This window comes from Ictidomys tridecemlineatus, chromosome 3, assembly GCF_052094955.1.
Source record: "Ictidomys tridecemlineatus isolate mIctTri1 chromosome 3, mIctTri1.hap1, whole genome shotgun sequence".
Classification (NCBI taxonomy): domain Eukaryota; kingdom Metazoa; phylum Chordata; class Mammalia; order Rodentia; family Sciuridae; genus Ictidomys; species Ictidomys tridecemlineatus.
The window spans coordinates 208,986,325-209,004,861 of NC_135479.1; the positions used below are offsets into that span (position 1 = coordinate 208,986,325).

The 18,537-nt window shown below is 47.5% G+C and overlaps 1 protein-coding gene across 3 annotated transcripts in view; it reads left to right on the forward strand.

Moving 5' to 3' along the window:
* Positions 1-18,537, forward strand: part of Sim2 (SIM bHLH transcription factor 2) — a 46,526-nt gene that overhangs the window by 5,018 nt on the left and 22,971 nt on the right. For 2 of the 3 annotated variants that reach the window (XM_078044620.1, XM_078044621.1), the window contains exons 2-4: positions 4,764-4,846; positions 7,702-7,791; positions 15,552-15,660. In XM_078044620.1, coding sequence (XP_077900746.1) covers positions 4,764-4,846; positions 7,702-7,791; positions 15,552-15,660 — 282 coding nt within the window. Of the gene's footprint in view, positions 1-4,763; positions 4,947-7,701; positions 7,792-15,551; positions 15,661-18,537 lie in introns of those variants that run through there. The other variant, XM_078044622.1, reaches the window with a different exon arrangement.

The following is an 18,537-nucleotide window of genomic DNA, read 5'->3' on the forward strand; positions in this document are numbered from 1 at the left end:
ATTTCCTTGGGTTTAAACTATTTGATTCGGAGGGTTTGGTGAGGGAAAAGTCACCCTATGCCAACATGGCATTATAGATCTTCCCGTCCCGCAGCCCGAAATCACGAAGGTCATTTTTAATGGACTCGTTTTGGAGTGACGAAGATTTCACAACCCTCCCTCCTCTCAGTTTGAAGCGGGCCAGGCCTAGGGCTCGGGAGGCAAAGCTCACTGTCGCAGTCGGCAGCGCCGCGCGCGGCGCAGGCCCTGGAGAGAGTAACCGAGCGCGCGGGCTGCAGATCCAGCCCCTGCGCTCCAGAGCCCCGGACCCCGACCCCGACCCTGGGGCGCTGGGCGGCTCGGGGTGCGGCGCGCGGCTCGGTACCAGCGGCCGCTGGGACTCCATCTCGCACTTTCAGGACCTACGTATCCCGTCCTGGGGCCGCGGGGTCTTCAGGGCGCGCACAGCGCTCGTTCGCAGCTGGCCCGCCAGGCTGGAAGCCGGCTCCCCTCCTTTTCCCCGTTGGGGAGCGTCTCTACCTACCACCCCCTTCACACCCGATCCCTGGTTGATGTGAACCGGGGTCGCTCGACGGGCGAATTTTCCGGGGACCCCGAAGAGAACACAAAGATTCCAGGACTGAGAAGAACTCCTGTGCGCTGGAGACGTCCGCGACCCCTGATAATGTACACGGATCGTGGTGTCCAGAGAGGTGCAAACTATGGGTTCTACTGGATCAGCCCCAAACTCCTCCCAGCACAAACTGATGAGAACCCTTAGCCCTGGAAGGGAGCTACCAGAGCCCGCCGCTGCGCAGGGACTGCGGTTGGAAACGCTGTTGGGGTGACCGGCTGAGACTCGGCCTCCGCAGCCTGTGCTTGGGTGGAGGAGCAAGAGGATCAAGCCGTTTCTTACTCCCGCCCCCACACACCCTACTAGACTTTGGAGTGGTTTGCTATGAGAATGTGTGACCTTGCATCCTCAGATCTGGCCCTCCAAGGGCAAGAGGTCGCGCTCCCCCAGAGACACACCCTCGCACCCCTCCCCCCAGGGAAGTGGTAATTGGAGGAGGGGAGGCTGAGGCAGCAAAGGAGTGGGCTAGACAAAGGCAATGGCAGTAGCCACAAACAGCGAGGCCTCACTCTAGCTGGGCTCAGTGAATCCCCAAACAATCCTATTTTAGAGGCAAGAAATAAAGGTTAGAGGTCGGAGCTTTGACTGGAGATCAGACCCTGCGGCCTGGCCAAGTTGGCTTCTTAAACCACAGAAGGCGAGTCCCAGGAGGTGAGACGCTGGGACTTCTAGATTTTTATACCCTTATCCAATGTTCCTGTGGAGGTTGGAGGCAGGGACAGCCGCCTCCCTGTTCTTAGCCCCAGTTAGTCCTGGGGAAGTCTTCCTGCCACTGCTTTTTTAGATATCCAAGGTTGTCCCGTAGGGAGGTGAGAGAATGGTGGTCTGACTCTACTGTTCTTACCTAAGTCCAGGCCCTAACTCTCTGCATCCAGACCCACAGGCATCCTTCTGGCTAGTCCAGAGGAAGGAGATGTCCTCTCATCTGAGCCAAGCAGATGAAAACGTCACAGCGGGAAAGCAATCTCCCTTTCTCTCCAAATCATATTCTTTTTGTAGCCCCATGTTTATGGTCTGTGACCTGCATCCAGAGATACCCCCAGAGCCTGACTGAAGCCCCACAGGACAGTTGCTCATGAGCTGTTTGCTGACTAATCAGAGAAGAGGAACCATATTTAGGTGGCTTCTGTAGACAGCAAGTCTGTGGGGGTTAAGCCAGAGGACAGGCAGCAGGTGGAAACAGACCCCGTACCCATAAACCCCGGGAGCGAGCAGGAAAGGAGGTACCTAAAGGCTAACTGGCAGAAGTGGGGCATGTGGGCTTGATTCCCTTTTGCCCTGACCTAGCAGCCCCAGTTTCTCCCTGTGGGCTCCCTATAGCCTGGCCATCCTTAAATGCCAGTGGCCAGAGGTCCCCAGCTTGTCCTGTGGAGGCAGGCAGGATTGGGGAAATCCAACCTGGGGGCTGAGAAACAACAGGTCTCAGCTCTGAAAGCAGTCAATACCACCAATAGCTCACCAACTTCTAACCCTGAAGGAGCTTAGCCCAGACTTCAACTCTACCCCACCCCCACTTTTCAAATAAATAAACCAATTCCTTTCCTGGGTCCAGGTAAGGGCCACATTCCTAAAGCTTCACTTTTTCAGGAGTGTATATGGCTTTCTATTACCAAGAGGATGCTTTTTATTACAAACCTTACTTTATTCAGTCTCTGCTTCAGCCCAAAGTATATTTTTATGGGCTGAGGGGAAAAAGAACTCACCACAGCGGTTCCTAATGGAAGAGCTGGCAGAGCCACTGCCTTAGAGTGAGGTGGTCCCTAGGTGAGGAGTGCTTGGGGGAACCATTAGGTGATGCCTAGCTATCTCCAGCCGGGATCCTAAAGGGCAGTCGAAATCTCCATCAGCACAATAGAGGCATGGGAACTTGCAGAAAAATTATAGTGATATAGGAGAATAAGATCTCTCAGATATCTGAATATTTGAATAATGTGAAAAATCTATAACTAGTTAGCACATGCTTCATGGAGAGCCAGAACCTTCAGCAGGCTTTGAAACATTTGTGCCAGTGGAGCCAGGTCTGAAGGCCATTCCCACAGACCAAAAGTTTACTCCAAGTCTTTGGACCACTGACCCTGCAAGAAGCGAAAGGCCAGGAGGCCCTGCTCACCTTGGGCACTGTGTTGGGGCCAAGGCTGCTTCAGCTCCAGGGACCTGGACGGACTCTGAGCCAGGGGAGAGGAGGACAGTTACAAGGCACATTTGTTCGTTTTTTGGAAATCGGATTTCCTAGGTTCTTATTAAATTCTTTCTTCATCCACGTCCCACTGGTTTTAAATCTTGGTTCTTTCTATTGCCCCTACCAGGCTTCCTGCCTGGTGGGGGGGGGCAGGAAAAGCCTGAGAGTGAGGGCAAAGTGGAGCCCTGGTAGGATCAGGATGCTTGGGGGTGGGAGCAGTCTCCTGGGGTTAGAGAGCTACCTACCCTCACCCAGTGGTGGCTTAGGAGCCAAGAATAAAAAGCTGCCAGCGTGTTATATTTGGGGAGGGGGGATGTCAGGATAAGTGGAAGTTGACCACTTCCTTATTAGACCGGGATAAACTCTGATTCTTAGAGTCCAGGAGGAGAAATGAAAGGTCATCCCTTTTCTAATTGCCGAACTGTTTCCAAGAAGGATCTACAAAGCCACAGTCCTGGGCCTCGAGCTGCGTTTTCAGCCTCCTGGGTGGAGGCCTCTAGAAGCCACGATGCCCCGGACTGCCACAGGGTCAGAGAGGAGACCCACGGTGCCAGCGCAGCGACTCTCCGGGAATTCATGCCGGGCTCCCGGCTTAGAGAGGACTTGCCGCCTAGGGAACCACACTGGATTCACCGCAGCTGACCAGGTTTTCAGCCCAGCGCTTCTCGCCTAGTTCAGCCGACTCCTGACCTAGAGTCCCGCACTCAAGGGCGCGATCTGGGTCCGGCCCACGGTTTCCGGGAGGACGTGTAAACCCTGAAGGGGTCGGATCCGAAATGGGAGCTCCCAGAGTAGGGAGAAAGCCCGAGGGCGTATTCTCTAAGAGGGAGGTTAAGGAGGCTAGGGCGCAAGTGGAGATGGCAGTCACCGGCCTCTGTCTCCTGGTGCGGAGGCCAAGGTGCTAACCGGAGGGTCCCCATAGCGGAAGGATTCTGGGGAAATTTAAAGGTTCTTCTATCCCTCCTTAGGCCGCCTCCTCAGGAGCTTTCTGGCTTCGTCTGGAGTTGGTAGAGGCAAGCCTGGAGTCTCCCAGTCACAGCGGCTGGCCCGAGCGCGCAGGGAAAGAGAACTCGGGTGCGCAGGGCCCCCAATCCCCTGACGCATTTTCTGCACCACTGGTGGCCGTCGGGGAGGTGGTGGGGAAGAGCAGGAGGTTCTGGGGATGAGGCGGTTAAAAGGCACAGGGACTGGGGGGCTCCGGATTGTGCGAGAACCGCCCCCTCTCCTTTACCTTCGAGCCTACCCTGGGCTCTCCCGGCTCTGGGCCCGTCCCGCGCCCGCCGCTGGCGGATATGAAGCGTGTTCCCCGGAAACCCCCAGGTAAACCTTCCTGGGCACGAAGCTCTGAGTTTGGAAGGGGGACAGCTCTTCCGGGAAGCCAGTGAGAGCCGAGGAGACTATGGGATAACGTGGAGGGGAGGGAAATTTTCTTTTTCTTTTTCTTTTTTTTTTTTTTTAATATGGGAAAAGCTGGCCCTGGACGGCGGGGCCTTTCCATCTGAGGCTCTCTGTCTTTGGGAAAAAGCAGAATTGCGGGCGACACCTGGGAAGGGAGGAAGAGAAGGTCCTTAGGGGAATATTTACAGGTCAAATCGATATCCCCGTTCGGCTACGAGGATGGCCAATTTCAAAGCAGATTAGATTACTTTGTGGCATTTCAAATAAAACGGCAATTTCAGAGCCTTGAGCACGTGGGCGACCCGCGGGAGCCGTCCGCCTGCTTGGCTCAGTGAGCGCAGGGGCACTCCGCTGGAGCCCTCGAAGGGAATTCCTCCTCAGGTCTTTTTCTTTTAAACCAAGGGCAAAGGGGCGGCTGCGAGGGCACAGGCTGCAGCCTGCTGGGCAGAGGAGAAGCAGGGGCACGCTCCAGCCTCGCGGAGCTCAGGGAGCGCAGGCTCTGAGCGCTCTGCGTGGCGCCACCGCCTCTTGCTGAACGCGGCCGTTTACTGGTTGTTTCATTTCCTTGTCCAGGTTTAGGAGATGCATGGGGACAGCCGAGTCGCACCGGGCCCCTGGACAGTGTCGCCAAGGAGCTGGGATCGCACTTGCTGCAGGTAGAACCACCGCGCCGGGGGAGGAGCGCCGCCGCCGCCAGTCGCCCTGGCAGATGCCCGGGCGGGGGCTCCCTTCCGACCCTGCCACCCGAGTCTCGAGGTGCGCGGCACAAATCCACAGGCCGCCCCCAAGCTGAAGAAGTCCCAGGGGCGGGGGTGGCTCCTGCCCGGGAGGGTCAAAACCCAAGTGTGGATGCTTAGCCTGTCCGGTACAGCCTCAGCCCCAGCCCCAGCCTGCATCCCTCTCCCTCCCAGCGCCCCAGGAGTTTCTAGCTCACCCAGACCTAGGCGGAAAGGCGCCCCTGAACGTGGTTAAATCGTTTCAACCTTACTTCGGTTTGCCCAGACACCGGGCCAGGCTCTGGAGCCAGAGAAGCACCGATCAGGAAGCATTGAGTCACAATGTGGCAGCGTTTAGCAAGTGTGAGTGTGTGTGTGTGTGTGTGTGTGCGCGCAGGAATGCGTAAATGAAACGACAGCATCAATAATGAATCAGCAACAGTTGGCACTTATGCAGAGTTTATTACAGACCAGGTCTCTTCAAAAGGTTACTTTAGCATCTGGTATCACCACCCATCTTGGTCGCTTGGTTTGGGGTCAGGCGTTTTGCTTCCAGTCCTGGCCTTTCGGTCCCAGACTGCTACGCTGCCCGGACCTCACCTTTCTATCCCTGCAGTATAGAAGCGCTGATAGGCACCCCGGCGGTGAGTTTGGGATGGGTAACCTGGGCACCAGCGTCCACTTCCAAGTCAGCATCTGGCGCTAGCAGAGGACAGCAATGTCCTTTACAGAGCCTCATCAACGGCCTGATTCATTCACCACCACCACCCCCGCCCCCCATAGAAGAATGCTTACCCAGACCTATTTTGCATTTCCTCTATTTTGTGTTTCCATTAAAAGCGGAGGGGGGGGGAGGGTAGGATGTTGGCTGCAGGGCGTTGTGACTTAGATCTGCAAGTCGGCCACTGAGCTCTGCATTTTGAAAAACCAGATCTTTTCAAAACTTTTGCCCCACATGCCTGGGAATTATTTGTTTTTGAAAATACATGTGCTAGGGAGAAGGGAATGGGGGAATATTTGAAACCCGGAACTTTCACAACTAGAGAGAACTACGGTGGCATAGCAGCCGGCCAGGTTACACTCTCTGGGAGCCTGGCGCACACGCCGTTGGCTGGAGAGCTGCCCTCCCTTCCAGCTTTGCGCTGGATGTTTTCCGTGTTTCATACTGTCCACATTATAAGTGACACTAATATCAGGGACAACTAAGTGCTTGCAGGGGAACTTCAGAGAAAGTCTGGTGGGCAAAGTCAACACTTCCAGAGGTCTTACATTTAATTAATTCCTGAGTGGTGTGTGGATGGCTGTCTTAGCAGTTATTATACATGTAAGTGAATTAGGTAATTGAAGCTAGGAAAGCACACTCCATGTTTTTCATTAAGAATATTATTTTTTAAGCTACTGCTGGCAACGTTTAGAATTTAATTATGATAATTTCTTCACTTTTATTTGTTTTCCTAGATGTTGCAAGAGATCTGTTTTGTTAAATGTATCTCTAATGGTTTTAGAGTTTAGCAACTATGCAAAATACCACCAAAGTGTCTGTAACTTTAGAAATTGCTTTATAGTTTATATTTTTGAAATGTCCCAGATTCTGTTAGGAAAATGTGTTGTAGCTGAGTTAGAAACCTGAAAGTAAGACATAATCAAGTTGCTGGTCTCAACCTAGCACAGGGAAAGGTAGTGATAATTTAGTTAACAAAGAATTTTTGCAGCAAACGGTATTTGAGACAGCAGAATGTAAGGATATCTTTCAAATTTCATTTCTGCTACATTCTTTATAGCCCACCTCGAAGGGCGGGGGTAGAAAACCCAAAGGTAATCTGGTTTCAATTACATGCTGTAAAAATAGAATTTGTGGCCAGAAATTAATTTGGAATATTTTTTTATGGGAGTTGCTCTGCGGATTGTATGGGTCTTTCACAAACTTTATTGCTTTTCTTTGGTTCTGGATCTAAAATATGAATGAGTAAATAAAGTACAGTTTCCTTTTTCAAAAATTTAGTCTTTGACACAGAAAAATAATCATTACCTTTTTATTTGTCTTAATTATCTCTTATAGTTTTATCTTATTTTTAGAGGGCTTAGGTAAAAATCAGAATTTCATTTGGGTAGTTTTAATTTTTTTGGAAGATACTTTTTCTCCTTGAATTTGGCAAAAGTTATTCAATCTCTTACAAAGTTGAAATAGTTAATTCTATAGACTTTGTCTGGTAAAATAATCGGGTATTTTGTTTTATTTTCTGGGGAGCGGCAGTGGTCGGAATTTATTATTCAAATGGTACTTATGGGTAACTAGAATATTGTGGCAAATAAAGAGTATGTCCTAGTGGTATAAATGACTGCCAATTATGACTTAAATGGTCTATATAGTAGTGGATGTTCCCCTAAGTACCATAGAACTCCGGATTTGTGCTAAGTGCTAAAATAACTCCAACAATAAAGCTACTACATTTAAACTGAGCATGATAGGAATTCTCAAATGTTTCACATGATTTTTGTGATGTGGATGTAAGGTTGTTTTTAAAGTGCTTTAAAAGCATTTCAGAGCCTGGCTTGGGAAATAAACCTTGAGTGTTGTCACCTGTGGTCCTCATGGCCCTGGCTTCTTTTTTGAATTTAACAAATATGCGTTGATTTTTTCCCCCAGTTCTGGGCTCATGGATGCTGGTGAACACTTCACCACTGAGCTTTATGCCTTCCTCCCACTTCACCTCCAGCCCAGTGACAGCAAAATTTCTAGGTTTAATGCTGGCGTAGAACTAACATCTCTTACCCTGATACGTTTTCTTTTTCAGACTTTGGATGGATTTGTTTTTGTGGTAGCATCTGATGGCAAAATCATGTATATATCCGAGACGGCTTCTGTACATTTAGGTTTGTCCCAGGTAGGTATGGCCTAATTTTATGTACAATCAAAATATTCGATTAAATGGTAGATTGTGACAGCTTTGCCTAGCCTGAAAATGAGTCTGCATTTGTGTATGAACATTATTCGTAACTGCAAAATACCCCCACCCCCACCCAGTGCTGGGGATTGAACAAGCTCTACCCCCAACCCCAAATTTCTCTTAATAGGATGTCCATGCAGTTTTCTTCTTCCCCCTCCTCCTCCTCCTCCTCCTCCTCCTCCTCCTCCTCCTCTTCTTCTTCTTCTTCTTCTTTGCATTTTTACCTTTTTCCTTTCTTTTTCCTTTGGGGCTTGTGACCAGTATGTCTTCACCGTGGCCAGCCCTGTTCTGAAGTCTGTCCTATGCATGCCCTGCCCTGTCTGCTCACCTAGTGATGTTAGATGGCACAGAAAAGAGCTTCCCCAGGGGACCTCCAGTCAGTCCACACATGCTGGGCTGCACATGGTATTGTGCGTTGCTGTGAGGTGAGAGGAAGCTGCTGTAGAACATGGATTTTATGCGGCATGTGCTTTGGGGAGACAGAAAGGGAAGGGGTAGATTTATGAGTGTTCACATGGAATTCAAGGTCATTTTTCCTGAGTTTTTCCAGTTCAGTGGTTGTTTCAGTAAAGCATTTTATATGCTTGTGATAGAAACTCATAAAATTCAGTTTACTACTGTTTTGCACTGCAAGGTCCTGGTTTCTTTAGACCATTTAAATATTACCCATTTTTCTGGAAAAGTGAAACCATCTTCTGAAAAGGGGGTTCCTCCCTTAGAAGGAAGAGATGACCTCAGCTTGTGGACCCCCAGCCAGATGAGGGTTGGGTGGAGGGTCCGGCTGCTGTCTGGGCCTGTGGATGGCCCCGACAGGGAGAAGCAGACTGGGTTTCCCTTTCACATCTCTGATTTAACAAGCATGGAGCAGAGAGATAAAAGTCACATTTTTTTATACATGCCAGGACTAAACGTTCCTTTATATTGTGAGCTCTCAGTGTGACTTTTCATCACAAGTGAGGACATACTACAATGAATGACAGAGACAGAACAAGGGCTCCCGAAAGGCATGTGAGTGACCCGTTCTGTCCATCCTCCTCCCACAGTTAAGCCCAAATGGAACATGCCTATTAATGTTACTTGAGTTTTTCTCATTGAAAAACAAAATTACCAAATTTGGGAACCTGAGTTTGGTGTATTCCTTTTCTTTTTCTGCCAGTACTTTAAAAAAAAAAAAAAAAAACAAAAACTTGTCATTATTTTACAGCCATCTCTTCCAATGTATGCACATCCTTCCCCACATCCAATGGGCTTATGTGTTTCCTATGCAAAGTCTGTTAAAGGAAATTGCATATTAAAATTGTTTAGAAGGTTGTTTCTTACTCTCTCTTCTCTTATGGGACCTGCTATCCCAAATAGTTTATCAAAGCTTGATTCTTTTTTTTTAATGTTTGTTTTTTAGTTATAGGTGGCACAATATTTTTATTTTATTTTTACGTGGTGCTGAGGATTGAACCCAGTGCCTCACATATACTAGGCAAGCACACAACCCCAACCTCCAAAGCTTGACTCTTGCATCTATGTGAACCGAGGGATAAATATGTGTACAAACTGGGAAATGTTTTGAGAAGATTAGATTTACTATTTCTTTGGGATTGGAGGTTGTAGCAGCTTAGTGGTAGAGAATGTGCTTAGCTGAATAAGTCCTGCCCACCCCTCATCCCCAATCCTTCACAAATAAATGGAAAAGAAAGAAAAAAGAAATTTGTTACTTTACATTTTTTAGAATTAATCAGAATTATTTACTTGCACCTAGACTGGTTTCTACTTCTGACCTAATCTGTGGATTATTTACCTTTTAAAATTCTAATTTACTTTTGATAATCTTACAATATTGTCACAAATAAGATAAAACATTTCATATACTTTTAAGATGATTTGTCAAAATTTTTTTGATCAGGGGCTCACACTGGCATTAAAGTGTTTTTGTAGCTGCAGACGGAGGCTAACACAACCTCATCGAGGAATCAGAAAAAAACCAGTTGCCCTGCATGATCAACTTGACTTATTTTTTTTTTTTACAATTGTCTTCTCTACAGGGAACAAAGAAGCTAAAGGAATCTACAACTTTCTTAGAAAATGGTAGTACTGGCCCTTCCCCCCTTTTAAAACAAGGATACAAAGTTGTATTTCTGCATATGATCACAGAAGTCAATTTGACCACTATTTTTCAGTATTAAATTTATATCTGAGATCCCTAGCAGTCAAAACAAAATGGGAAATAAATTCAACTATCCAGGAATTTAATGTCCCGGGGTTATATTTTAAATAATATGGTAATGCCTGCTCTGTCTCTCTTTCAGATCATGCTGGGAAACAGAACAGAATAACTATTTTGTGTGATTTGTGAAGTATAGGGAGCTATACAAAAGCCAGACAGCCTCACTTTCATTAAACACAGTTTGCAACTAGAGTCCTTTGGTGGGCATCTCTTAGGGTTGCTCGGTCACTTGGAATATGTGGGCACATCTTCAGGTACTGAGTACAACTTAAGCAATCTGTCACTCAGGCAGCTCAGCCTACCAGCCTACCTTGCACCCCACACAGACTCTTTTTATGTGGGAAAAAGATTCTGTTGATTATGAACACAATAATTAAGAATGACCAACACATTGGAAAGGTAATGACTAAGCCTTCTGTCAAGATTAACTCCACATGAGGAAATGGAGGCAGCATAAAAGTATGATCTTTCCTTTTCATCATATGCAAAAATATAACTTTGTATCGTTGTTTTAAAAGGGAAGAAAGTCCAGGTATGACCATTTTCTAAGCAAGTTGTAGAGATTCCTTTAGTTTCTTTGTTGCCTATGAAAGGACAATTGTAAAAAAGATAAGTTGATCAGGTAGGGGAACTGATTTTTTTCTGATTTCTCGATGGAGTTGTGTTAGCCTCCGTCTGCAGCTACAAAAACACTTTAATGCCAGTGTGAGCCCCTGGTCAGTGGCCGGGGAGTGTTCCACAGTGAACTGTTTAAATAAGCAACAACAAACTTTTCTCTTAGATCTGCCTTCTGTTCATGATTAACTCCACAGAAGGAAATCTAGGTAGAATTGCAATGTGTATTTTTTTCTGTCTTCTTTACTTAAACAGTAAAATAAAGTATTGAATAGGATGTCAAATACCCAACTACTCTTTTAAAAAAATGTTTTGCACCCTTTAGATTATTTTCATTATTAGCAAAGAATTGGACAAATATAACAAACCAAAAACCTTAATAAAATAGGCTTACGGACTGGGGATAGAACTCAGTAGTAGAGTTCTTGCCTAACGTGCGCCAGGCTCTGGGTTCAATCCCCAGCATGCACACAAAAATATTAGTAAAATTTTACCCAGTAGGCAGAGTAATGGTTTAAAAGGTTTTCTGGTGAATAGCAATTGTAGTAATAGCTTATATTTACATGGTGCTCGTCTGTGTTCCTAGAACTTTCAATTACTCTCAGCGACATTATCTCATTAAGTGAGGTTCATGTTAAGTCAAGGTTACACTCCTTGGTAGAGGGTCACAGGAACATCCCTTCCCCCATCAGTTGTGCCATAATCGTGTGAAAATTCACAGCAGAAGGGAATTGTTCTGTTTTGTCCTGCTTTTGATCTGTACTATCTAAATACCTGAATTATACATTTGAGGATGTAAAAATGATTCTTTATATTCTTCAAACCCAAAGCCTTTTTTTTTTTTTCCTTTTAAATGCTGGAAATGGAACCAGAGTCTCTTCCATACTAGGCAAGTGCTCTACCACTAAGCTATACCCCCAGATCATGTTTATTTTATTTTGAGGCAAGTCTTGCTTAGTTGCTCAGTCTGCCCTCGAACTTACCTCATTCTCCCAAGTAGCTGGGATTGTAGGCATGTGCCACTGCACCAGGCTTAAAAAGGATTCATTAAACTTTTTTAATACCAGTATTGGAATTTTAAAAAATCTACGTCTTATGACAGAGTGTATTTTTTTTTTAAATCTTAAGCTAGTAAACAAGAGGTCATTGTTGTTAAACTGTGGTATTAAAAACGGCAGAGATAAGCAGAAAGTACAGTTAGTTTGTCCACCTAGTCCAGAGGCCTAGCATTAGAAAACAGATGCATCCAAACTGGGGATTCTGTCAGGTTTGCAGGCACAAAAACATACAGACATATTTTAATATGTTGGAAAAAGTAGTGCCGGGAAGCACTCTTATCCATAACATTCACTGAACATTTACCAACGGATTTGATTCCTTTTTTGTTCTTATTATTGTAATTATTTTACTTATATTTAAGCAAAAACAATCCCTGTATAGCTGCTCTATATAGTTTTAAATATCATTGTGGTTCAGATTTCCTTACCAAAGTTCCATGTTATATAACATTGAGGTTATTAGTATACATTTTCATATAAAATAGCTGTTTATGAGACACATAAAGAAAAATGTAATATTTGAGATTGATACCAGAAACACAATAATACAAACAGCAACCGTGTAGGTTAGAGGCACAAGACCAAATTCTTTCACTTTTGAAATAAAGAGAAAGGACGATGTTTTATGTTTGTTGACATAACTTCAACCCTGAAACCCAAACCATCTTATTTTTAAATGCTCAATTTACCATACTCAGCAAAACACCCAAAACAGAGTAATGTGCATTTCCCCAGTGCCGAGTGACTCTGCCCTTCCCCACAGAATATACCCTTTTAGTGTTGTATTTATCATAGGCAGTTTTCTTGGCAGGAGGAAAAGCTATTCAGCAAAACATAAAAAAGCTCTTAGTAGAAAAGTCATTCATTTTGTAGTTAGCAGGGTTCTACAAATAATAAGGGATCACATCGAAGTTCTGTTTTAATAAGTCTGATGTACGAGTCCAGGGAGTTTTATGGCAACAACTCTCTCTCCTTCTCTAGACAGACAGACAGACAGACAGACACACACACACACACACACACACACACTTTTTTTTTTTTCCTGCAAGGTAGTCACATTTCTTCCGGCATTGAAAAGCATGAATAGATAAATAAATACAGGAAACACATGTCAACCATAATTTTGAGTTAAGGTCAGCACTGTTTTATCATTCCAGAATTTGTTCTGTAAAAACATTTCCTTTATTTGAAGGCTGTTTTACTTCCTAGACAGTCTTAGTGTTTTCCTGTCCGTTTTATAATGGACCCAAGAACTCAGAAAATCAAGCCCTGCTTCCCTGCCTCTTGACCCTCCTGGTTCTCCAATCTCTGATGACAACAGGAACTTTGGAAATAGATGAAAAGATTTGGGGATTAAAACACAAATCCCACCCCTAATCAGTAGAGATACAAGTTTTCCTGCAAGTCCCTGAAGGTGTTTCTCAACAGAGACGTTAGTAAAGTACTATTTTTTTTTTAATTTTTAAAATTTTTGTTGTAAATGGATAGAGTATCTTTATGTATTTACTTCTATGTGGTGCTGAGGATTGATCCCAGGGCCTCACACTTGCTAGGCACGTGCTCTGCCACTGAGCTACAACCCAGCCCCGCAAAGTACTATTTTTTCTCTCAAAAAGAATTTCAGGCAAACCAGACTGATCATTTTTTTTCCCTTAAAACATGGATAAGGGTATCCATTACAGGCTAATACTAAAACATTATTATTATTATAATTATTTTAAAATAAGCTGGACCTCAATGGCACAGTGCTTGTCTAGCATGCTTGAGGTCCTGGGTTCAGCCTCCAGCCCCCGGAATAAATATATAAATAAACACATTTATAATAAGCCATTGAAATAATGATTTTAAAAACCCAGCTCCTTTAGTGTTTAGCTCGAAACTCCCCATTTTGATAACACTCTGTAATGTGCCCCATAGCTGCCGTCAGGATAAAGGAGACTGCTCTGTCTCATGTGGCTGGCTTAAATGTTGCTGGTTTATTTAAAACTTTTTAAGGGGTAACAGGAATGACTTGAAAGAAGAAGGTTCATTTCTCTCTCTCTCTCTCTCTCTCTCTCTCTCTCTCTCTCTCTCTCTTTTCCCAACAAAATGACGTAAACGTTTTTCACATGGGCCAATCTCCATTGAGGTCGATCGCAGAGGCCCAGATTCGGGAGGTGGCTGTGAGGAGGTGACAGGGAGGTGTCCGTAACAGGATTCTCTCTGTGCTCTGCTTGCCTCATATTGGAAGGAGATGCTCCAGGAACAAGGCCGAGAGTGGAGCCATGCGAGCCTTCTGAGGGGATGAAATTACTTAGCAGACCAGAAACAATCTCTTCTGAATAAAGAAGGCAGTTTGCCACATCTTGACAGATTAGGAGAACTGGCTGGGAGGAGTGGGGTACATTATTTCACCTCTCCAGGGCCCTTTGGTTCCAAGTGAAGAGCTGAGGCAGAGGCTCCTGGGAGAACTTCTCACTGAGCCACTTGGCTGGCCTCATGCTGCTGTGGGACATGGCACATGGCACCTGCAGGCTGTCCCCTCTGACGGACAGCAGGTAGTCTCCAAATGTGCCCTGGCCAGACACAGGACGGCCACAGCCTCCTTGTGCTCCCTAAGGGTCACCCCTCCCTTGGGCAGGGCTGTGAAGACTCTTTCGACCCACTCAAGGTCCTTTGCCTCCCAAGGGCACTATTTCAGCTGGGCTTTGGGGTTCCCACTGGCTGCGTTGGAATTACCGTCATTCTTCCTGATGCTCCTCCAAACAATACTGGGACACACTGACAACTGTCCTTATCTGTCACTCCCAATTCTACTACTAGGAGCCTTGAAAACAGGACTGCACCCCAGAGCTCAGAAGGCTGCCCTGGTGGCTCTTTCTGGAACTTTCTGTGCCTTTGCCCATCTGTGAAGGGGTGCAGGTCTCCAGGACTCAATAGCATATCCTTGAGTGGCATCCGTGCTTGGGAGAACATTCTAAAGGTGCTCGCAGTCAGGAACTGGACCCCCAGGGCCCTCTGTGCAAATATCCCAGTAGCGGGGTTTTTCTGGAACCACCCATTCCTGCAGAGCCAGGTCCAGGCCGACACAGACGTGGCTGGAGGGCTGCCGTGGGGCCCCCCTGTGGGGCGTGTCTGGAAGGAGGCGTTACCCTGGTGTTGAGGTAGCAACCCCAGGAAATAACCACCACGTCATGTGGCTGGCTGGAGTGGCCCCAATCCCTCCTGCAGGTCACACAGAGACACAGCCGCACCCTTGGGCCAGAGCTGTAGAATTTGCACAGTCATCTTGGACCAGGAAGGCCAGAGACACATTTCTGGCAATGTGAGAGAGGCCTGGCAGTGCCTGAGGCACACGGTTCAGAGCTGCTGAAGAAAGGGGCTTTGTCAGAGTAGAGCCTCCCGTGGTCCCTTGGTCAGCTCTGAGAGGTGGAGTGGACGCGGCTCTGGGAGGGAGCACAGTAGGGCTGTAGTGGCTGTCTCAGGCAGGCAGCATGTGAGTGGGGGTGCAGGACAGAGCCCAGAGAGTTGGAGTCCATTTTGAGCTGTCTCTGTCTGAAGGACGCTGCCCAGGCCCCTCCAAGACCCTTCCTGCTCGGGCCTCCCAGGCTCTGAGCTCGGGCCCGGCCCTCTGGCTTCTCAGGCATGGAAGCCAGTTCATTCCTGGGCTGTGGGGAGGCAAAGGTTCCACGTTTGACACAGGTGTGGGTCATGGACAGACTCCAGTCCTGACCCCAGCAGGGTGTGAGCATGGGGCACACCCTGCACTTTCCCCTGGTGCCAACCCTGGAGAGCTGGTGACATTTCTGTCCCTCCCACCCCTGCAGGTGGAGCTCACGGGCAACAGTATTTATGAGTACATCCATCCATCCGACCACGACGAGATGACGGCTGTCCTCGCCGCCCACCCGCCTCTTCACCATCACCTGCTCCAAGGTAGTTCCTCCAGGTGAAAGTAAACAAGGCCACGTTCTTAACTATGACCCAGGGCTTGGCTTGCCACACCTGCCAAGGTCTAGGGGTTACCAGGGCAACACTTGGCCCCATCAAGTGGGAGGTGCATTTTGGCCTCTGTCTTTTAAACCAGATTATTTAAACCAGCCCCCATTACTGCCAAAGACTATTCAGTGCTGCCGGGGACGAAGGTACTCGTGATTTAGAATTGCAGGTTGCAGCCTCACGGGTCTAGACCTGGGCTGCAGCTTCTGAGGATACAGCCCAGGGGGCTGTGAAAGTGCCTGGGGGAAACTACACCTGAAATTCCCCTGGGAGACAGCCGTTCCTTTGCTATGACCACAGACTGTAAACCATCCTGAGAGCAGGAGGACAGTGGCTTTGCTATTTTCTTGTTACCTTGTAGCCATGGTGGACATTTCAACATATCATTTATGCTCGTGGCTACTGCAAAATTCTGGAAGTCATGAGACCCACCACTGAACCTTGTTTTTTAATGTAGTGATAAAATAGCACACTTACATCCATGTTCAGGGTGTGCCACTATGTGTTTAAATACTGGGATAAACTACTTTCCTACATAGTTGGTTTGTTTTGTAACTATATGCATTTTATTTTATGCATTTAAAAGTGTTACTCTGAGCAGGGGTCTGGGGTTTTTTTTGCCATAGCACAAATCAGTTAAGAAGCCCTGGGCATCAAAAAATTATAACAAATGCTGGGAAGACACAGAAGTTTTCCAGGACCCCGGCCTTTTAACTTCGTGGACAGCTCAGAGAGGCCAGCAGGCTAATGGGTCTCACTTATGCCTTAGACTATAGTACCCAATGGGGCCCCAATTCCCCAGTGGAACAAAATGCAAATGAAAGACTTCAAAGTGGTGAGGACATTTAGCCATGGAGGAGAAATATGGCTTTCATTCTTATTGCTCCCTCCTGGGGAAGATTACCCTCAGGCTCGGAGGAGGGACCACAGAAGCGCATGCTCAGTTGTCCAGCAGCAGTTGGTCTGGCTGTTCCTTTCCAAGGAGAGAGTCTGGTGTGCCAGCTTCTGAGACAAGACGGGCCCCGACTATAACTACAGCCTGTGATAGTCATTGGGATGGGATGGCGTCTAAATCAACATGAAAAAATGATGCCGAGAGTCATTCCCAACAACAATGACTAATTCTTCCACTGTGGCGTGTTTTCAAAGCTGGACACAGACAGCAGGAGTCCTAGAGGATTCCTCAGATCACCATGTTGTGGCTTAAAACACCGCACAGGGTGCCCCCTGCCTGGCAGTGGCCTTCTGCTGCTGCCCTGGGTTTCATGTTCCCCTTCCTGTGTTGTAGCCTCTGGAAGAGTGTGGAAGGAATGGAAGTAAGTGCAGCTGGGGGGACAGTGAGGCCCGTCTACTCCCGTTTCTGTGGGGTTCGAGGCTGAGGTGGAGAGCAGTCCTAGAGGAGAGGCAACAAGCTGGGGGCCTAGGGTCCCATGCTGACTAGGGTCCCCTGCAGCGCCAGCCCAGGGGTGAGCACACGGTGCTCTTCTCACAGATTTTCTGCCTGGATGGAACCCCATTGTTTTATGGTGAAATGTGTGAGAAGTGCGCCCTCCCCCCAGATGAGTAAGACCAGGTGGTACTTCTGAGACGTGAGCTTCCACACCTCAGTGACATCTGTCTGGTTCAGACAGGAGGACTGTGGGTAAAGCACATAGCCTGTCCAGCTGGGGGAACCCAGGAGGCCTCTGAGTCGATTCCCAGACTTCCATGAGGCAGTGCCCTCAGGGACAGTGGAGGACCTTGCTCCACTCCAGACTTTTTTTTTTTTTTTTTTTGGTACTGGAGATTGAACTCAGGGGCACTCGACCACTGAGCCACATCTCAGCCCTATTTTGTATTTTATTTAGAGACAGGGTCTCACTGAGTTGCTTAATGTATCACAGTTGCTGAGGCTGGCTTTGAACTCACAATTCTCCTGCCTCAGCCTCCAAAATGGCTGGGATTACAGGTATACGCCTCCATGCCCGGCCCAATCCTTTTTTAATGATAAATTTATCACCAGGCACCATAGTGCATGCCTGTAATCTCAGCCTCCCAGGAGGCTGGAGGCAGGAGGATCACAAGTTTAAGGGCAGCCTCAGCAGCTTAGTGAAACCCTGTTTCAAAATGGAAAAGGGTTGAGAATGTAGCGCAGTGCTAGAGACTGGCCTAGCATGTGTGAGGGCCTTGTATTTATTTATTATACAAAATAAATAAATAGATAAACTTATTAACCTCCAACAAATGTCTATTTAGAGTGGAGTGACGGCCCCTCACTCGGAGGTGTGGCCTTTCTCTATTGCTGTCTCGGAGGGCTGGTGTCCTTTAAAGCCCAGGAGGACTCCTGTATGTTTGCAAGAGTGAGAACAGAGATCTATGCACAGGGCCTTTCAAAGAAAGGAAAGGAAGGTCTGGCTTAGCTAAGCTGTGAGGGGTTTCCTGGGGAGGTGGAGACAAGGCTGCTCCTTCCAGGGCCAGAAATGAGGGCCAAAGCTTTGCTCTGGCCATGATGGTTCTCGGCACCCAGCGCCCACAGTGCAGCTGGCAGGAGGTTTGAGTGGCCGGCCCCCTCTGCCAGGGAAAGAGCCTGCGCTGTGACTGACACTTAGCATCTGCTACCTGAGGGGAGTCAGACTCTTCTGGGCCTTCATGGTATCTCAGGCACCCACCCCAAGACTGCCAGGAAGTTTTCCCGATGTCAAGCCACTCTGTGGCCTCTAGGAGGTGATGGTGGCCGGTGGAGCTCTGCCAGGCCCAGCCCTTGACTCCAGGCTGGCCTCCAGGCTCTGGCTGAGATTTGAGCTTCTCTCTTTTGGGGCCTGTGGAAGCCACACC